This window comes from Panthera uncia, chromosome B1 (genome assembly GCF_023721935.1).
Source record: "Panthera uncia isolate 11264 chromosome B1, Puncia_PCG_1.0, whole genome shotgun sequence".
In the NCBI taxonomy this organism is placed as follows: domain Eukaryota; kingdom Metazoa; phylum Chordata; class Mammalia; order Carnivora; family Felidae; genus Panthera; species Panthera uncia.
The window spans coordinates 161,327,996-161,348,184 of record NC_064811.1 but is presented as its reverse complement, the minus strand read 5'-3'; the positions used below and the strand labels follow the sequence as shown (position 1 = coordinate 161,348,184).

At 39.6% G+C, this 20,189-nt stretch overlaps 2 protein-coding genes across 4 annotated transcripts in view; one reads left to right on the top strand and one right to left on the bottom strand.

Moving 5' to 3' along the window:
• Positions 1–419: 419 nt before the first annotated feature.
• SMIM19 (small integral membrane protein 19) lies at positions 420–14,892 on the bottom strand. Of its 2 annotated transcripts, none has more exons than XM_049632495.1 (4): positions 14,811–14,892; positions 11,129–11,266; positions 5,988–6,112; positions 420–1,991 (listed from the first exon to the last, which is right to left on the bottom strand). In XM_049632495.1, exons 2-4 carry the CDS (start codon positions 11,260–11,262, stop codon positions 1,927–1,929), a joined length of 324 nt encoding a protein of 107 aa, XP_049488452.1. In that variant the 5' UTR covers positions 11,263–11,266; positions 14,811–14,892; the 3' UTR covers positions 420–1,926. The 2 variants fall into 2 exon arrangements, with proteins under 2 accessions (XP_049488452.1, XP_049488453.1); XM_049632496.1 differs by lacking the exon at positions 14,811–14,892 and adding an exon at positions 13,003–13,293.
• Positions 14,888–20,189, top strand: part of SLC20A2 (solute carrier family 20 member 2) — a 107,564-nt gene continuing 102,262 nt past the window's right edge. The window contains exons 1-2 of one of the 2 annotated variants that reach the window (XR_007458173.1): positions 14,893–14,976; positions 18,992–19,175. The gene's annotated coding sequence lies outside the window, so the exon portion shown is untranslated. Of the gene's footprint in view, positions 14,977–18,991; positions 19,176–20,189 lie in introns of both variants that reach the window. The other variant, XM_049632467.1, reaches the window with a different exon arrangement.

Below are 20,189 nucleotides of genomic sequence, written 5' to 3'. Positions count from 1 at the left end.
AGCAACAGGAAAAGAACACAAGTGTTAGTTACCAGTCTATTAGTCATTCCATTTTTCTTCCAAAGAAAATAGTTCTATTGAACCTTGGATGCAGTGGGGGCGGTGTGTGTGTGTGTGTGTGTGTGTGTGTGTGTGTGCGCACGCGCACGCGCGTGTGTGCAGAAGCAGGACGATCAACTGGCATGGCTTTGAAGTGTGGCTACAGGGCTTCTACCCCTTAAGCAGTTCAGCTGTTGAAGCAGAGAAGAAACTTCAAAGGCGGACTTGTTGTTGTTCCTGCCAGTGGGGGGTGTGATTCCCATCAGCTGGGTTTAGAGAAAAAATGAGGAGGAATTCATCCTTTTCCTTGTCAAGGTTTGATGCTCACCACACGATCTACTAGCTTTAAGTTATGACTGCCTCTATCTAGTGGATGCACATAAAAAACAACCAGTCAATTTCATTGTGATTTACATTTATTTATGTACACTATTTTTACAAATCATCTGAAATAGCCAGTTTTTGTAATTTGTCCAGATTGTGCAGTATGTCAGTGACACAAGTAAACTGCTCCTGCTCCTGATCACATTTCCTGCTCACAGAAATATACAGTGGTTTTCCTAAGAGCAAAGCAAAGTTTAAGGAGATCATCCCCCTGCTGCTCTGCTATTCCTGGCCCATAATTATAACTGTTTATAATCCTGTAGTCAGTTTTTTATTCTATGTATCAGCAGTGCATTCAAACTCATTTGTGAGTCAAGAATTATTCCATTTAGTCAACAATTTACCTTGAACAAGATAGACATTTTTGAATAATATAATTAAAATTTAAAAACAAATGCAATTTCCCTCAGTAATTTTATTTCGTCTAAACCTTTTCATTTAAAATTTATGTTCTTTACTTCATAATAAAGAGAAAAGGAAACAGTGCTTGAAATATTAACTCTAACTCTTAAAATTAAGAATAGCTTTGATTCAAAAACTAATTCTTGGACAGTGATGTGGACAGTGAAATTTCCCTGCCACTACCTCCCACCAACTTTTATTTAAATAAATAGGAAAAATTTGGTAAAAACATTTCCATGTATGGTACAAAATGGTACAAGATATGAGAGTCTTCAGGGAAGCTTATTATGCTAAAAAAGTATAAGTATCCAGTTACATTAAACTTGAGAGTTACATGACCAAAAAAGCAAGTTGCTAACACCAGTAGAGAGGTGCCCATTTATTCCACAGCATGGTTGCAATATGGTCCAAAGAAACTCTTCTGGTAGAAATGAAACTGTGGGATTAAAAAAAAAAGGCAAACTCCCAGGAACACAATGAAGGGAAAACATTCCAATCACAGGAAGCTTCCACAATTAGTAGATGGGTTTGTTTCATGAGGATAGTAGAAAAGACAGTCTCCTGTATAAGTTCTGAAGAAGCAAAGATAGTTAATTCAATTCAAGTGTGGTAATAACAGCGGTGAGAACACAAATGCGTCCATTATTGATTATTATATTCATCACAGAATACAATCGAGGATGTTATACCAATGAATGGATTTTTACTTTTTAATTTTGCAAAACTGTTCAAATCAAAGTGGCATAAGCTCCATACGCTCACCTCCAAAGATGTATTTTTATTCCTGACTGATCATATCCTGAAGAAATCAAAAGTCTTCACAAGGTAAAAATCACCATCTCTGGTTATATTCTATCTTCCTAAGGATGTACAGACTCTCTGTGTCCATGCCTTTGAGACTTTTTTTTTAATTTGTATAACAAATGACTTGGTGATGCAATTTTAAAAAGCAAAACAAAACACAAAAAACTGGAAGAAAGTCACAAGTAAAATGATTTTATGGAGATAGGGTTTAAAAAAATGCTGTTCATGATTTAGTACATTTAGGAGCTTGCTACCAGACTGTTGAAGAATTACTTATGTTGTTCATTTTCTGTCATTTCATTCCAATGAGAGCTGCACACTGTCAGCTTGGTTTTGTGGCTGCTGATAGTCATACTTCCTTGCTATTAAAAAACAAAGCAAACACAAAACAAAAAAAAGTGATAAAATTAATAAAAATAGCAAAATATTAGCTAACATCATTAAATCACAGTCAAGTCATGATTCTCAGTAAAGAATTAACTAATTAAGTAATTAGTAGAATTAAGTAAGAATTAATTTCTGATCCTGTAATTTCCCAGCACTGCTGATCCTCATTTTTATATGTTTATTATTTGTATGTCAGGATTATTCAGTTTTAAAAAACAGTGTGAACATTAATTAAGATATTACAGTTAAATTAACATTTATAACTTCCTTTCTTTTTTTTTTAAGTTTATTTGTTTACCTTGAGAGAGAGAGAGAGAGAGAGAGCAGAGGACAGGCAGAGAGAAAGGGAAAGAGAGAATCCCAAGCAGGCTCCATGCTGCCAGTGCAGAGCCCAATGTGGGGCTTGATCTCACAAACCATGAGATCATGACCTGAGCTGAAATCAGAAGTTGGATGCTTAACCGACTGAGCCACCCAGGTGCCCCAATTTCCTTCTTTCTTATCTCCCACTTCCACCTTAAGCTGATAGTAATGCTTTTGTTCACATCATAATGAATTTGACTGTATTTTAACTTGTAAGTCTAAGAAACTTATTACTGAACATTGTCAATATAAACTAGAAGAGGGGCGCCTGGGTGGCTGTCGGTTGAGCAACCAACTTTGGCTCAGGTCTGGATCTCACGGTTTGTGAGTTCAGGCCCCGCATTGGGCTCTGTGCTGACAGCTCAGAGCCTGGAGCCTGCTTCTGATTCTGTGTCTCCCTCTCTCTCTGCGCCCCCCCCCCCCCCCACACTCTGTCTCTCTCTGCCTCTCAAAAATAAAGAAAACTAATAAAAAAAATTTTTTTTAATATAAACTAGAAGAAAAAACAGATATGCATTCTGTGGGTTTTTTTGTACTTCTGAGAAATGTTTATTGAAGAAGAATGGTCTTAACCTGGAACTGGAGAGAGTACAGGGTTAAAATCTTTATAAATGTCATTCACTGCCTACAGTTAAAACTTTCACTCACCTCCTTAAGTTTTTACTAGCCAAGAAAGAGACACTATTTATTTATGCTACTCAGGGTGCATCCAAAAGTTTGTGGCCTACAGTTTATACAATTTTGGGAGTCGTCTTTAAGAAAAAGAACTTTGTTTACTATTTCCTTTTGAACTGCCTTTGTCAGGAATAGATATGTCATGAACACTAAGAATGATCCAATGTGATTGGATTCATTAAACATGTAAATCCACACATATACTATTTATAAGAAAAATGGCTTCTAAAGATGTTCACATCCTAATCCCCTAAATCCGTGAGTATGTTATTTTACAGGACAAAAGGCACTTTAAAGATGTGATTAAGGTAAGGACCTTATAATGAGGAGATTACCCTGGATTATCTGGCCCAACCATTATCAAATGGACCTTAAAAATCAGAGAACCTTTCCTGAGTTCAGAGAGGGACTAAGATATAAAAATGGAAGAATGATCAGAAAGATTACATAATGCTGGCTCCCAATGCGGAGGCATAGGGCCATAAACCAAGGAACGTGAGTGGCCTCCAGAAGCTTTCTAGCAAAGACACAGACTCTCTTCTAGAGCCTCCAGAAAGAAACAGTACCCTGCTGACACCTGATTTCAGCCCAGTGAGACCGATGTAGGACTTCTACACTACAAAATTGTAAGACCATACATTTGTGTTGTATTTAGCCACTGGATTTGTAGTGATTTGTTACAGCAGCAGTAGAAAACTAACACACCCTACAAACACAGGAATTCAGATAAATTTTATTTTATGGCGTTCCCATCAAAAAAGAAAAAAAAAACCTGTATACTTGGTTTATAATAGTATATGTTATGCTACTGAATGTATTACTAATAGGAAATAGCTTCTGTTTTGACTGGGTGTCAACAGAAACTTAATTCTTTATAATTTTCCAAACAGAGCTTCTGGCTCTCTACTTTGTGTTTTGTTTTGTTGGTATTTTCTTTTAAAAGAACTTTCTTATTGTGGTAAAATATACATGAATTTTGCCATTTTAACTATTTCTTTTTTTTTAATGTTTATTTATTTTTGAGAGAGAGAAAGAGAGACGGACAGAGTGCAAGCAGGGGGAGGGGCTGAGACAGAGGGAGACACAGAATTCGAAGCAGGCTCCAGGCTCTGAGCTGTCAGCACAGAGCCCAATGTGGGGTTCAAACTCAGGAACTGTGAGATCATGACCTGAGCTGAAGTCAGATGCTTAACCGACTCAGCCACCCAGGAGCCCCTTAACTATTTCTAAGGGCACAGTTCAGTAGCATTAGGTACATTCATATTGCTCTGCAACCATCACCCCCATCTGCCTACAGAGCTCTTCTGATCATCCCCAACTGAACTCCACACCCATTAAGCAATAACTTCCCACTGCCTCCTCCCCAGGTCCCTGACATCCACCATTCTATTTTCTGTCTCTACGAATTTGCCTCCTTTAAGTGAAATATCTGTTCTTTTGCGACTGGCTTATTTCCCTTCATAATAAGAACCACTATGAAGCATAACGTCCTCAGGTTCATCTGTGCTGTAGCACGTGTCAGCATTTCCTTCCTCTTAAAGACTGAATAACATCCTATTGTATTTCTATACCACATTTTGTGTATCTGTCAAGGGCACTTGGGTTGTTTCTCCCTTTTGGCTATTGTGAGTAATGCTGCTATGTTCAATTTTACTTCTTATTTTGAACTGGTAACATATGCAGATGGTACAAAATGCAAAAGGAACAGAGGAAACAGTAAAAAGTGTATCTTCCTCCTACCTGATCAATCCTGTGGCTACCCACCCCGTTCCTTGCCCTAAAGGAATTGCTGTTACTAGTTTTCAGGATAACATTTATGCTTAAGATTTTAGAGGTTCTACTTGTGTTTATGCGTGTATATACACGTATATGCACGTAAACATGTATATTTTCACCTGAAATTCCATTTCACCCGAGACACAGTAGTGATATCTTGCTGATCATTCTTTCTTGCATCTTTCTATGCACACACACACACATGCACACACACTTAATTTTTTACTGTAGACAACTGCTTTAAAAATTGTCCAGTCTTTTCCCCTTAAATTCCACACAGTCCCCATCAAGGTAATGAATGTTAATAATCTGATGCGTATCTTTCCAAGCCTTCCTCCATGCTTGCATAATTATATAGAACATTTATATTAGACATAGATAATACAAGGGGTGTTTTGGTCCTTTGATTTTAAAAGAGTAGCATCCTAGTATATATATTATTTTATCTTGCTCTTCTCAGTTAATAATGTATCTTGGAAACCACAACTCATTCTTTTAAATGGTGGCATAAAAGGCTGTGGCTTAGATGTACATTTCATTATGACTCTATACATTTTAAATTTTATTTCTTCTCCATGACATACATACCAACAGTGTTTAGTACTATATGACACACTGAGACATGACTTCTAGCCTTGCACGTTGATATCACATGCCACATTCCTAGAAGCAATTCTTATATTGCTTTGGCTTGCAGTAATTTAATTATAATAGAAATGACTGCAAACTCCATAAATACAAAATTCAAACCCAAACTAAATGCAGCTCTAGCTCAACTTCCCCTCAGCCACATCCCCAAATGCTCTTGGCCACTTAATGCTACTCCACATGAGGCATGTGCAAAGGAGGGCAAATTAGAGCAGGAAGAGACAGCAGTCTTAGCCGATGGGTAAAATAACTAATTTTTGCAAAACATATAAAAATATCATCATATGAACACATTGCTAGGGCTGTTCTCAGGGTCCTGAAGGGTCCCATACAAGCAGAGGGCTCTGAAGCATCAACTACATGGGAGATCTGCCTTTGCCAATACCATGCTCATCATCTAAAAAAGGCACTATCAATTATTTCTGATAACCTTTGCTAACTGAACTCAATTCCAAAAAAATCTATTTGAAACATGTCTATATACACAGTTCAGCACAGAATATACCTACAAATGGAATACATTTCCAGTTGCTGTCTTAAACGAATTTTGCTTATTGTGTCATAAAAGCTGGGCTCTGATAAAGTTTCTGCTGTAGGTGGCACGCTGAATATCCTCATAATTTTCCTTTTGTTCCTAAAACACAAAACCAATACAGAAGAGAGATTTGTATTAACATCTATTGGACTGTAATGAACTCAGGACCATAGTAATCAGAAGATACATCACAAGGACTTAAGGGGTGCCTGGGTAGCTCAGATGGCTAAATGTCCGACCTGGGCTCAGGTCATGATCTTGTGAATTGTGAGTTCGAGCCCCCATTGGGCTCTGTGCTGACAGTGCAGAGTCTACTTGGGATTCTCTCTCTCTCTCTCTCTCTCTCTCTGCCCCTCATCCACTTGCATTCTCTCTCTCTCTCGCTCTGAAAATAAATAAACTTAAAAAAAAAGGACTTAAGTAACAATGCGCTCATTTCTTTTGTATCTGTGAGGTGCTTCCTTGGCTCAAGTGTTCTTTCTTTCCCTAAAAACCACGAAGCTGTACATGTATAGCCACAGGGCTCTAAGAAAGAAAAGAAAGCTGAAAACATCCATGTAATACAACAAAGAGATGTACCTTCATTGCACTTCCACTCCTTCCTCTCACCAAAAGCCAAATACTGTATGGGAAAATGCATAAACAAGAAAACATCTTATTTTTCTCCTCCCTCTGGTGTCATCCAAATAAAGCTAAATTACTGGGTTAGCGAATAAACAGAATGGGAGTAGACCTTAATTTTGGAAAATAATGAATCACCATATTTCTTAAATACAATTGCATAGCCTTAGTGGGTCCATCTACTTAAAACTAACAACAATATGTCTCTGCTTTTAAAACAGGAGGGTCGGGGGGACATGGTGGCTATTTTTGGAAGAAAGCTGTTACCTGCAAGTAAACTGGCGATGGAGTGGAGCCTTCTCTCAGCCACCCTGGAGTCCAGGCTGTCAATGGGCCAGCTGCTCCAGGGGTCATGTGGCTGGAAAGGCAAACCTGCCTGTCTGAGAACAAGTGTGAGTTCTGACCTGCTCCCCAGGCCAAACATCAATTATTTTTTGATTACTAATTAATTTGAACTATCTAATGCCTTTTAAAAAATTTTACATTTATTTATTTAAATTCAAGTTAGTTAACATACAGTATAGTATTGGTTTTAGGAATAGAACCCAGTGATTCATTACTTATATAACCCCCAGTGCTCATCCCAAGTGCCCTCCTTAATGCCTATCACCCATTTAGCCCATCTCTCCACTCACTTTCCCTCTAGCAACCCCCAGTTTGTTCTCTGTATTTAAAAGTCTCATACGGTTTGCCTCCCTCTGTTTTTATCTTATTTTTCCTTCCCTTGCCCTATGTTCATCTGTCATGTTTCTTAAATTCTACATGAGTGAAATTATATGATATCTTTTTCTGACTTATTCTACTTAGCATAATACACTCTAGTTTCATCCACATTGTCGCAAATGGCAAGGTTTCATTATTTTTGATTGCTGAGTAGTATTCCATTGTATATATATACCACACTTCTTTATCCATTCATCACCCGATGGACATTTGGGCTCTTTCCATACTTTGGTTATTGTTGATAATGCTGCTATAAACATTGGGGTGTGTATACCCCTTCGAATCAGCATTTTTGTATCCTTTGGATAAATACCTAGTAGCGCAATTGCTGGGTGGTAGGGTAGTTCTATTTTTAATTTTTTGAGAAGCCTCCATACTGTTTTCCAGAGTGGCTGCACCAGTTTGCATTCCTACTAGCAGTGCAAAAGAGTTCCCCTTTCTCTGCATCCTCACCAACATCTGTTATTGCCTGAGTTGTTAATTTTAGCCATCCTGATGGGAGTGAGGTGGTATCTCACTGTGGTTTTGATTTGTATTTCCCTGATTATGAGTGATGTTGAGCATCATCTGCATGTCTTCTTTGGAAAAGTGTCTATTCATGTCTTCTGCCCATTTCTTCACTGGATTATTTGTTTTTGTGTGTTGAATTTGATAAGTTCTTTATAGATTTTGGATACTAACTCTTTATCTGATTAGGTCATTTGCAAACATCTTCTCCCATTCCATCAGTTGCCTTTTAGTTTTCCTGATTGTTTCCTTCACTGTGCAGCAGCTTTTTATTTTAATAAGGTCCCAATAGTTCATTTTTGCTTTGGTTTCCCTTGCCTTCTGAGACATGACTAGTAAGGAGTTGCTGTGGCCAAGGTCAAAAAGGTTGTTGACTGCTTTCTCCTCTAGGATTTTGATGGCTTCCTGTCTTACATTTCGGTCTTTCATCCATTTTGAGTTTATTTTTGTCCATGGTATAAGAAAGCGGTCCAGTTTCATTCTTCTGCATGTCACTGTCCAGTTCTCCCATTACCATTTTCTGAAGAGACTGGTTTTTTTTTTTTTTTCCCACTGGATACTCTTTTCTACTTTGTCAAAGATTAGTTGGCCATACGTTTGTGGGTCCATTTCTGGGTTCTCTATTCTGTTCCATTGATCTATGTGTTTTTGTGCTAGTACCATACTGTCTTGATGACTACAGCTTTGTAATACAGCTTGAAGTCCAGAATTGTGATGCCTCCATCTTTGCTTTTCTTTTTCAACATTACTTTGACTATTCAGGATCTTTTGTGGTTCCATACAAATTTTAGGATTGTTTGTTCTAGCTCTGTGAAGAATGCTGGAATTATTTTGATTGGGATTGCAGTGAATGTGTAGATAGCTTTGGGTAATAGTGACATTTTAACAATATCAGTTCTTCCAATCCATGAGCATGGAATGTTTTTCCATTTCTTTGTGTCTTCTCCAATTTCCTTCCTAAATTTTCTATAGTTTTCAGCATATAGATCTTCTATCTGTTTGCCTAGGTTTATTCCTAGGCATCTTATGGTTTTTGGTTCAATTGTAAATGGGATTGATTCCTTGATTTCTCTTTCTGCTTCTTCATTATTGGTGTGTAGTAATGCAACTGACTTCTGTATGTTGATTTTTTATCCTGTGACTTTGCTGAATTCACATATTAGTTCTACCAGTTTTTTGGTGGAGTCTTTTGGGTTTTCCATGTAAAGTATCATGTTGTCTGTGAAGAATGAAAGTCTGACTTCTACTTTGCCAATTTGTATGCCTTTTATTTCTTTTTGTTGTCTGACTTCTGAGACTAGGACTTCCAGTACTTTGTTGAACAACAGTGGTGAGAGTGGACATCTCTGTTGTGTTCCTGACCTTAGAGGGAAGTTCTCAATTTTTCCCCATTGAGGACGCTATTAGCTGTGGGCCTTTCATATATGGCTTTTATGATGTTGAGGTATGTTTCTTCTATCCCTACTTTTTTGAGGGTTTTTATCAAGAAAGGATGCTGTATTTTGTCAAATGCTTTTTCTGCATCTATTGACAGGATAATATGATTCTGAGTCTTTCTTCTCTTAATGTTGTATATCACGTTGATTGATTTGCAAATATTAACTCAGCTCTGCAGCTGAAGAATGAATCTCACTTGATCATGGTGAATAATTCTTTTAATGTACTGTTGAATTCAATTTGCTAGTATCTCATTGAGAATTTCTGGTTCATCAGGGATATTGGCCTGTAATTCTCCTTATTAGTGGGGTCTTTGGAACCAAGGTAATGCTGGCTTCATAGAATGAATTTGGAAGTTTTCCTTCCATGTCTGTCTTGTGGAACAGTTTGAAAAGAACAGGTATTAACTCTTCTTCAAATGTCTGGTCGAATTTCTCTGGGAAGCCATCTGACCCAGGACTCTTAATTGTTGTCAGATCAATGAAACCAAGAGCTGTTTTTTTTTAAAGAATAAAAAAATTGATAAACCCGTAGCCAAACTTCTCAAAAAGAAAAGAGAGTGGACACAAATAGATAAAATCATGAATGAAGGAGGAAAGATCACAACCAACACCATAGAAATATAAACAATTACAAGAGAATACTATGATAGATGATATGCCAACAAACTGGACAACCTGGAAGAAATGGACAAATTCCTAGACACTCAAAAACTACCGAAACTCAAACATGAAGAAATAGAAAATTTGAACAGGCCCATAACCAGCAGAGAAATTAAATCAGTTATCAAATATCTTCTAACATATCTAATGCCTTTTTAACCTGCATAGAGAATATCAAAGAGCATGGGGCCCTAAGGAGAAGCAACCCAGTCCAGTGAATACTGCTTTTACTCTTCAAAGCACCCATCTCTCTCTCTCTCTCTTTTTTAATTGTACCTAAAGGAAAGGAGCCATGGTGTGTGAAAAAGAATAGTTAAATTATGCTACAACACCTGGAATTAAACCAGGAAATATTTATTGAGGATTTACACTGTGTGGCACACCAGGGACACAAGGTTAAAAGGGAAAGCCCTTGTCCTGAAGGGACTGAAGTTTTTGTGGAACAGACAGACAAGTAGCCAGATAATACCAACATTATTCAGTAAGTGCTATGATATGGTCATGCACAACAATCAGAAGGGAAAACTTAACATGTGCCAAGAGAGAATTGCTTAATATATAGGAATTAGTGTTTCTGCATTTCAGGCATGTTGGCCAAAAATAAAATGCTCATCCTAGAGTGACAGTGGGCCCAGGCTGGATGATAAAATTGAGCTACATTAGAAATGATAGAAGCCAGTCAGGGTACCTGAGCTGCACTTAAATTTCCAACTTTTTTTTTTTTTTTTGAGAAAGAGAGAGAGAGAGAGAGCAAGAGAGCACACATGCATGAGCACAAGATGAGGAGAGGGCAGAGGGAGAGAGAGAGAAAATCCTAAGCGGGCTCCACACTCAGCACCACAAAGCCCCATGTGGGGCTTCCTCCCACAACCCTGGGATCATGACCTGAGCCAGAATCAAGAGTTGGACCCTCAACCAACTAAGCCACCCAGGCACCCCAAAATTTCCAACTCTTAATGCAGTGGGCTCTTCAAAGCCAAACCTTGGTGTCCAGAGCTCGAGGACAGACCTGAATAGATAGTGCTTTCATAGCAAGAACAAAAATGCTCAATTTTGCAATAATTCATAAATGCAGTATTTTTATGCATTTAATTTGGAACAAACAAACGTGTAAACCTTTTAAATGCCCAGTTTCTTATCAACCCTGAAATACCAAAACCTTTACCTCTTGGCATACATGAAGAGAACAAAGCTAACAAGGATCACTACCAAGTAAACATTGGTGGCTTCATTCCATGCCTCATGAACACTGTAATCCATAGAGCCATCGTCACCCATCACTCCGTAACCTCCAGGCATGGGGCTAGAAGAAAGAAAAGAGAACAGGGGTTCTTTTAGTTAGTGGTGGTATGACCATCTGGAGAAAGGCTGGCAAACATAGGGCCTTCTGGCCAACATCAGCCTGCTGCCTGCTTTTGGATGGCCCAGGAGCCAAGAATGGTTTCACATTTCTAAGTGGATATATTTTAAATGGTTGTAAGCACCTGTATAGTACCCTTGATTTTTGCTTTCCAGCCCTCAAAGCCTAAAATATTTATAATCTTGCCCTTTAAGAAAAAGTTTGCCAACCCCTGGGCTAGATAACTAAGGCATGAAATGTATTTCCCCTTATTTTTGATTTTGAAACATTGTATCTTCCACATGTAGGTTAAAACTCTAGTTAATCTCTATGCTCTTTCACTTGCCTCCTATGCAAGTGGGAAAGTTTGAAGCTTTATCTAGTTTTGGCCTCCTGGCCAAATGTGGTTGAAAGAAACTATGGGGTAAAAGTTACTTTTTGCTATTTACACAGCTGTGACTTCTATTCAAGGAAATGCATTCTTCCTACATTCTCACAGAAAATAAGAGTGGTAATAGCAAGTGTTTCAAATAGCAAGTAAAAGAGTAATGGTGTCCCCTTGGTGTTTGAGAGTTAGTTGAAAGTGCCTCCCTTGTGTTGGACATAAAGGTAAATCTAAGTAAAATGACCTAATATGTGAAAGAAAACCAAAAAGCATTGTTTTAGACATTATACGAAAAGGAGAAAAATTGAACAAGTTATAGGCGATAAATGTACAGTAGTTTCTAAGAATTAGACAGCCATTTTCTAATTCCAAGAAAAAGAATATCTGAAATGTCCAAGAAATTGTTTTGCAATTTTTTTCTAGACATCCTACAACAATGAAGGCATTGCAGACATTCTTGCACAAACTATCCTCCAATCTCCTGTAAGCTTCCAAAATGTTCTGCAACGTAGATCTGGCTCAGTGTTAACAAGTGTGCATTAAAGGCAGTCTTTCTTTCTTATAGCTTACCCCTGTATAAAATGAATAAAATTTCCCCAGAGGTCTGCTCCTAAACCAGGTGGCATGTTTTCTCTGCTGACACCTGAAGTTTTTGTCAGATGTTTGGGGACATCCTATGTTCATTTACAATAAAGTGAGTGTCATGAGTCTCATTTAACTTAAACTCCAGACACTGAGGTTAAGAGTGATCTCTTTAAAATATCTGTTGGTGTCTGATGAATATAAAGATTGATCTTGTAAAAACTGGCCAAGTAGTAATAAAAACAGAACTTACATTAAATTATAAAAATTTGTAGATGCAAGATCTAGATATTACTTAAACATTATACCATACCCAATTCCTTGATATTAAAGCCTGGAAATGGATTTTTTTTTTTTTAAAGGAGTAGGAGATATAGGGAGATTTGGCATATTTACAGTTTTAACTCTTATTTCTTAAAACTGAACTCCAGACTTTCTCTGAAAGTGATCAGCCTATTTTAGAAATGGAAACTTTGGGAAGACACGAGACTATAATTGTCTTTATGATTTCTGGAATCTAGAATTTTGCTGGTGCTAAAATATAAAGTAACAACAACAAACATGTTTTTGGCAAAAAGAGATGACTTTGGATATCTGATTTGAGATTCTGCAGAAAGGTTTCAGGATTGGGAGCTATTAGCAGATTTGGGAAGAAACAGTGAACATACAGCAGCGGCCATTGGAACATTTTGCAGGTTCCCGTTGTCTGACAAATCATAGAAGTGTTTCCTACCTGTTTTCTAACACCTGAATAGATCTGAGCCAGGTTAGTTTCTTGCTTCCATTTCTCACAAAATTCTGTTTATGGGCCCCTTGATAAATGGTGTATTCCTACAGAGCTTGTCTTCATCCTGCTACAAATATGCCAGTCTTTAATTATATGTAGAGAAGGATTTTGAATTACTACTGACCCAGAATGGTAAAATTTTAACATGAATTAAACAACATGGATTATACAACATTGCTGGTATGCAATGACACTACCATTCCACAGTTCCAGGGACAGGCACTTGAGTTATTTTTAGCACTGTAGTTGTGAAAGATTTGCACTGAGGGTAGGCCTTGCCTGCCCAGTCCTCCATCATGACCAATGGCATGGTTTTGCAAGACTACTAGGAAGAAGGAATGGCCTTGCCCAGAGTCATAGTACAGACCCATGGCCCACATGTGGCCTGAACTATGACCGTCACCTCCCAGCACACTACAGTCTAACCAAGTGTACCCATACATACTTGCTAAGTGGTTACTACATACCACTACAGCCTTCTAAAGCAAAATGCACAGTTTCAGCAAGATCACCATTATGGCTAGCCACTTGCTTGGATCATCGTTCAGGGTTCTTGTGAGAAAACTGAACTTTTTTCACATATTTTTCCTGTGCAGTGATGCTTGAACAATTTCGGTAACGGGATTCTAGGATGAGCTTAGTTAAGTCCCAAGTAAAACGTCAGTATCCAGAGACAGAGTTCCCCAAATATGACAACTAGAGCTTGGTTTTCGTTTGATAAACTTCCAGGTTGAGAACTAGGAGAAAATTTCCAGGGATCAAGTGACTGTATCATAAGTTTTAAAATCAGTTTCCTGATACCATGTCTAGGTGGTTCTAAAATGGAGTATCACTTGTCATTCTGCTTTGAATATTACATTTTTGTCTCTCACTTAGAGCTTTGCTATCTTGATAAAAATTCAGATTGGCATCACTTACAGAGTTGCTTACAACACAATCCACTGCATAAATGTAATTTTCTCTGTCTTCTGAAACATTAAAGGTTTGGGCTCCCAAAGCAGAAGGGTACAAGGTAACAGGCCTTCAACCAAGAGGAAGAAGGGAATTAACATTTGAGGGCTTATATGTAGGGCAGTCCACATATTGAGTTTTTGCAATAGTGAGGCACTAACGTTCCATTTCACAGAAGAAAGAAACCGGGAAGGTGGTAGTGGTGGTTATGTAACTTGCCCAAAGTTGCAAGTAGGGAGTGGAGCGAGTAGGGAGTGGAGCGGCAACTTGACTGTCACATATAACTGACTTCTAAACCTGAGCCCTACCAGCCTTGACCCTGGTTCCTTGACACCGGCTCCTCCTGGAAGGAAATCCAGTCGCGAGGGTATAAAATATAATCCTCTCCCACTAAGTGGCCACAGGCAGCTTCCAGAGCTGCCGGGAACATCCTTTGCGTTTCCGCCGCTCGAAGGCTGCGCGGGGCTCAATCTTAAAACGCTGGCGCTAAACTCCAGCCGCGCCGGGGACGTCTCGGCCGCCCCCTGCTCGCGCGGCCGTCGCGGCTGCTTCGGCTTTTTGTCTGCGTTTCTGGCCCTCGGAGCCTCACTATTCCTTACGACCCGGAAGCAGGCTCGCAGCGCGGGCTGGACTCGTAGGAGCCTCCGTGCCCAGGGCTGGGGGCGCGGAGCGGGCAGCGGACCCCTCCCTTCCCCTCCCCCGTGAGTCTCGGGCGGGGCGGGCCGGCGCGCGGGCGGGGGGCGGGGCCGGGTGACGCGGCCCCGCCCGGGGCCCGGGAGGCGCCGGGACGCGGGTCCACTCACGCTGCTGGCTCCGGAGGCGGCACGCGGCCAGGCTGCTCCGCTCGGGGCTCTTTCCCCCAGAGTCGGGGCCGGACGCGCGGGACCCGGTTACCGACCGGACCTGGACGACCTCTGCCTTCGTCATTTCCTGCCGGCCCGCCGGTTTCCGGATGAAACGAGGAGCCAGGTCTTTCCCCCCGCCCCCCCCGCCCCCCTTTTCAGTTTTTGAACGGGAGCGACGCAGCGACGGCCCCGGTGCCGCCCCCGGGCGCGTGAGTGGAGCCGGGCTCCCTTCCCCTCCCCCGTGGCGCGTCACCTCCGTGCGCCGCCCTCCGCGAGCCCCCGGCCCGGAACCCGGAGCCCCCGCGGCAGGGCTGGGCGGGCCGGGGTGGCGGGCTCTGGTGCTGGCGGCGGGTCTCGCCGCCCCCGCCTGGAAGTCCACGTGGGTGTTGCGGTTGTGTGCCAAAACCGAGCGAGAAGTAGCGGGGACGGGTCATTACCCGGGAGTTCCATGCCTCTGCCCGCCCCACTTCGGCGCGCCCCGGGCGTGATTGTCAGCGTGGGAGGGGGGAATGTGCATTGATTGTCCCACGAATCGGGGTTAAGCTGGGAAACACGGAGATTTTCTTCTTTCGTAATGAAGGCGTAGAGTTACTTTTAGTATTTAATAGTTAAGAAAGCATATGCTTTTCAAATTATCTTTCCATTTTTCCCTTTTAATAAATGATGCGTGGCTGAGATTGTTGAGGTGTTTTAAAAACTGGATGTGCCCAGGATGCCGCAGTATTGTCAGTTGAAGTGATTTTTGTGTATTAAAAAAATTGTGTGTAAAATAGATTTCCTTGGGAAATAGATTTGAAAAATGGATTTTCTACCATAAGAGTTAATGAATTTATGCAGGATTTCAGCATCAGTGTTCAAGTAATCAGATTTCAGTGGTTGGTAGCAGCCTTGGGAATAAATGGCCACTTGTCCACACGCTTGAGGTCTTAACTATTTATGTTGAGCTGGTTGTCTAGGATCAGCTGACTGCTAATTATAATTCATACCAGATCTTGTAGCGGTTGTATCCTTAATAAGCAGAGGTTAAGAGCTAACCTTTAACCCAAATCTCTTTGCAAGTTTTCTCTGCCTTTTTTGTGGCTCATTCTGTTACAGTTAAGCTCATCTTTGGATGAAGAACATTGCTTGGTACAATAATATACTAGCTTTATTTAGAGTATTAATACATATTAACTTTTATGTATTATATATACATTATATATTCATGTAAGTAATTTATAAATATAAACCATTTAGTTTGACTCTAAAGTTGGAAAATTAGGAACAGCAGTAATGGGTAATGTTGAGTACTTGTTTGCCAGGCCTCTGCCAAATGGTATGTGCTTTGTCATTTAATCTTCTGGGATAACTTTTGCATAGGCATAGTTTGCTCAGAAATTGTGAATACATGGGTTTGATTTGAATAGATCCAAATGTGGAGTATGTACATTAATTACTTCTGTTTCTGTTTTTGTGAAGAAGGGTGTTGGCAATATAAAATGACTCAGTAAAAGAATGTGTTTTTCAAGTTGGAAGATGGCTTTAAAATTGCATAAAACTGCAATTAGTCTCTTTATTTGGGTATTCAATAGTTTCTAAAGTCCTGTGTCTCATATTTATCCAAATTCTGATTACATATCATGGTCACCCAGTGAACAGGTTATTCTTAGACACTGGAAAAAGGTAAATTTGGGGGAAACCTTAATGGCCCGCCATTACAAAATACAAAATACAATGTAATGATTTGTATAGGCATAACAATGAGAGTATGATGGTAAGGTCTAACCGTTTGCATCTTCTGAGAGTAGAAGAGGTTGAAAAGGACTGGAGAGGATGAGGGACGTGCTTGGAAATGTGTCTCATTTGTGATGAGAGTATATTGGACTTAACCTGGAGAGAGAGAGAGGTTGGGAATGCTTTGCCAGTCACTATTATAAGAGGGTTCCTTTCCCCTGTGGGCCTGTGGGCCTGTGGGCCTTCTCTTTGGGGGGAGGGGCAGAGTGGAGAGTTGTCATCAATGGAAGGATGTAAGAAGAAAAAAATGCACATAGTTTCTTTTGGAGTTAATGTTTCCACCCATTGTGACTAACTGATTCCTGTCAGCACTTGCATCTTTAGGCACTTTCCTAGTAGATACTTGATAGCTGTGGGCAGCCACTGGTAGATCAAGGAAAGAAAGGAAAAGGGATGGGGTGGAGGGTGGAGACAAAGCACAGGGGTGTACAGCAGAGCATTAATAGGCTTTCCATTTGGGCAAAATTTAGGCCTCCAGTGGCCTCTGTAATGAAAATCATTCTAATGGTATTGACTGTATGTATTTAAAATCTCTTCTATGATATTTGTATCCAAGAATCTGGAGAGTATCCCTTTAATGTGCTTTATAAACAGTGGAACATTTAGAATACAGTACATGAAAGTTACTGAATTTTTCACCACAGCCATTTCTGTATGTTTGTTGTTGGACAGTCAGAATGGCTATAATGACGGCATTGGCTCCTGTTTGTAAGGCATTTAACCAGTGTTGTTTCATCGTTTTGGAAGATAAACTCTTCTCGTTCCTTACTTCAAAACTTGGCTCTCACATGGAGTGCCTTTAAAGCTCCAGAGTGCAGGGATCTTTTCTGTCATTCATTGCCTTATCTCCAGAGCCTAGAACAGAGCCTGACCCATGGAAGGTACTCAGTGACTGTTTGTGGAATGAACCCAAATACACTGGAATCCTGTCCTCTCTTCTTTCCACTACCAAAGATCCCATTTAACTTTAGGGGCAGGGCCACACCAGCTTTACCTTCTCCACAGAATCTGCAGCTCACGATAAGCACAGTATAAATGTATACTGGTATAAATGTTAGCTGTTTATACCACATACTTTGGCATTTAATCCCTTATAACTTTATACTGTTAAATAAGTTTTTCTGCATGTTTTGTTTCCCCACCTAAAATAATGGCTACTGAGGGCTGAGAATATATAAGATACTATGTTTTCCTTATTCATCCAGTATAATATATACAGAGTAGGTTTGTATTTACTTATTGAGTGAATATTAGATACCCTAGGGGAAACATCAGAGATATTCAGCATGTGATTCCAGTCTTCAAGTAGGTAGTATTTTAGTTGGGCAGACATTGTGTGCACATGTGAAACAGTATGAGAATTTGTAGCTAAATAAAATAAAGTGAAAATAATAGCTAACATTTATGTAGTGCTTAAAATGTGCCAGATACTGTTTCAGGAATCTTTGCCTGTTAATTTGTTGGAATGTCAACAATCTTTCGAAGTAGGTACAGTTATAATCCCATTTCTTAAAATGAGGAAACTGAGACCCAGCAAGGTAATTAAATCACTTACCCAAGATCACAATGCATATAGTAAAGGGACTGGATATGAGCCCAGGCAGTCTGGCCCCCAAGTCAGTGTCCTTTCTCTGGGGAGTTTTTCTCGATCAAAGAAGACAGATCTAAAACTTGACACTAGTTTCTTGGCTGTAAAAGGTGCTCTTTTTCAAATTTCAAAGTAGCATAGGTTGCAAGGACTGAGCTGCAGAAACAGTGCTGAATTTTTCAAATGGAAGTGGTTGATCAATGGTTCCGGGGACATTACATTTTGAAATGACTAAAGGCAAGGGGAGAGAAACTGAATTTTGAATCTCAACACTGAATGAGGATTATAACTCTTCCGTAGGTGTTGAATTCGAGGACAGTGATTCACCAGGACGTAGGATAATGACTGTTGAAGTTTTTAATTTAGTGTCAGAAAACGTGAAATATAATATTGAATAACACTTGATATCTTACTACCTTTCTTTTTTAAACACTTACTAGATTTAAACCCCAGTGGTAGTAACTTACCAGAACGTAAGTGTTCCTGAAGGTTTCCTGTGCACTTATATCCATTTGCTGTGGCCTCATGTGGAATCTTGATCCACTTGTTCAGCTTGTCTTGGGCAGTACAGAACACTATTGGCCAGGAGGCCTCTTCTAGTAATATTTCTTTGATGGAAAAAAAAAATGTAAAATTGTGCTGTTGATTTGGTGACATACCTGGAGTGAAGTCATTTTGAAGCTGCGTGGAATTAAAAGAGGGGCTGCAAACAAAATCCAGCAAGATGGAAAAAAAAATGGTATTCTCTGAAAACCCACTTTTGTGTCCCTTTTGTCAGGAGCTGACAGTATTATTTTGGGGGTGTTGGGCATCAAAAGAGACACTGAATCCAAATGACTCCACAGATAGGGGAGTACATACATCAGCACACCCACTGTCCAGGAATCAGAGGAGGAAGTGCCCTTGAATGAAGCATGGGCTACAAACCTGGTTAGCGGCCAGGGAGGACACACGCTCTGCAGGTATAGTATTCTGTGTTATAGATTGTTTCTGCTGGGTAGGAGGTCATGTTGTTTGTCTTGGGGGTACTTTGTAATAGGAGTCAGTGAAGAAATGACCTGCTGTTTCCATTTTCATACCAGCACATATTTTGGGATGACCTGTCATAGAAGCAGTTTATAACTGTGAACATTGTCCCACAGTTGTGTTCTATTTAAATATCCCAAGAAATAATTGGAGTTAAAATAATCTATGTTGAAATGTCTATCCAACGGGCATGTTAGCCTTAATCTTAATTTCAGGTTCTTCTCTGAATGGGGACTTTTAGGGAAAGAGAAATTGAATTTATTTTAGTTCTATCAATATGAATTTATTTAATTCATTTATTCTAGTTCTATCAATATGGGATAATTTAATAAAATGTCTACTGCCCCATTTTATGAATTTTAGGTTTGTAGAGCTGGATCCTGAATGTGATCCAGTGCGATTGTTCTTTAAGTAGAAGTGTATGTCAGAATGACCCAGGGTTTATGATGAAAGTAAGCGACACCTTAGCTGACCCCTGGAGATTCAGATTCTTTAGAGCTGCGCCTGGGCGTCTGTGTTTTAAATCATCTGCAAGTGATCCTAGTCTCCACCTCCCCCTTAGGTACCAGCTGTGTATTTTATAGATAAGAAAATTGGGCAAAGTCAAATAAATGACTTGCCTTACCTAGAGCTGGTTCAGTGGTACCAAGATTGTGTCACCAGATGATATGTAATTTCAGAATTTTGGGGCTGGAAGAAATTTTCCAAGTCAATTCAGCAGTTCATTTTATAGCTGACTATAAACCATGCTTGTTCATATAATTTTCAAGTAATATATGAATATAGGGAAATAATATTTTTTCATAGCCTATCTTCTATCCTGGCCAGGATAAAGATTAAACGGTAAATCACCAGAATTTCTTTATAATTTTAACATGTTTTTGTATTAACTTCAGGAATTGTCCGTTATTTGCAGTATTTTTATTGTGTATTTTGTGATGCTCTGTTAA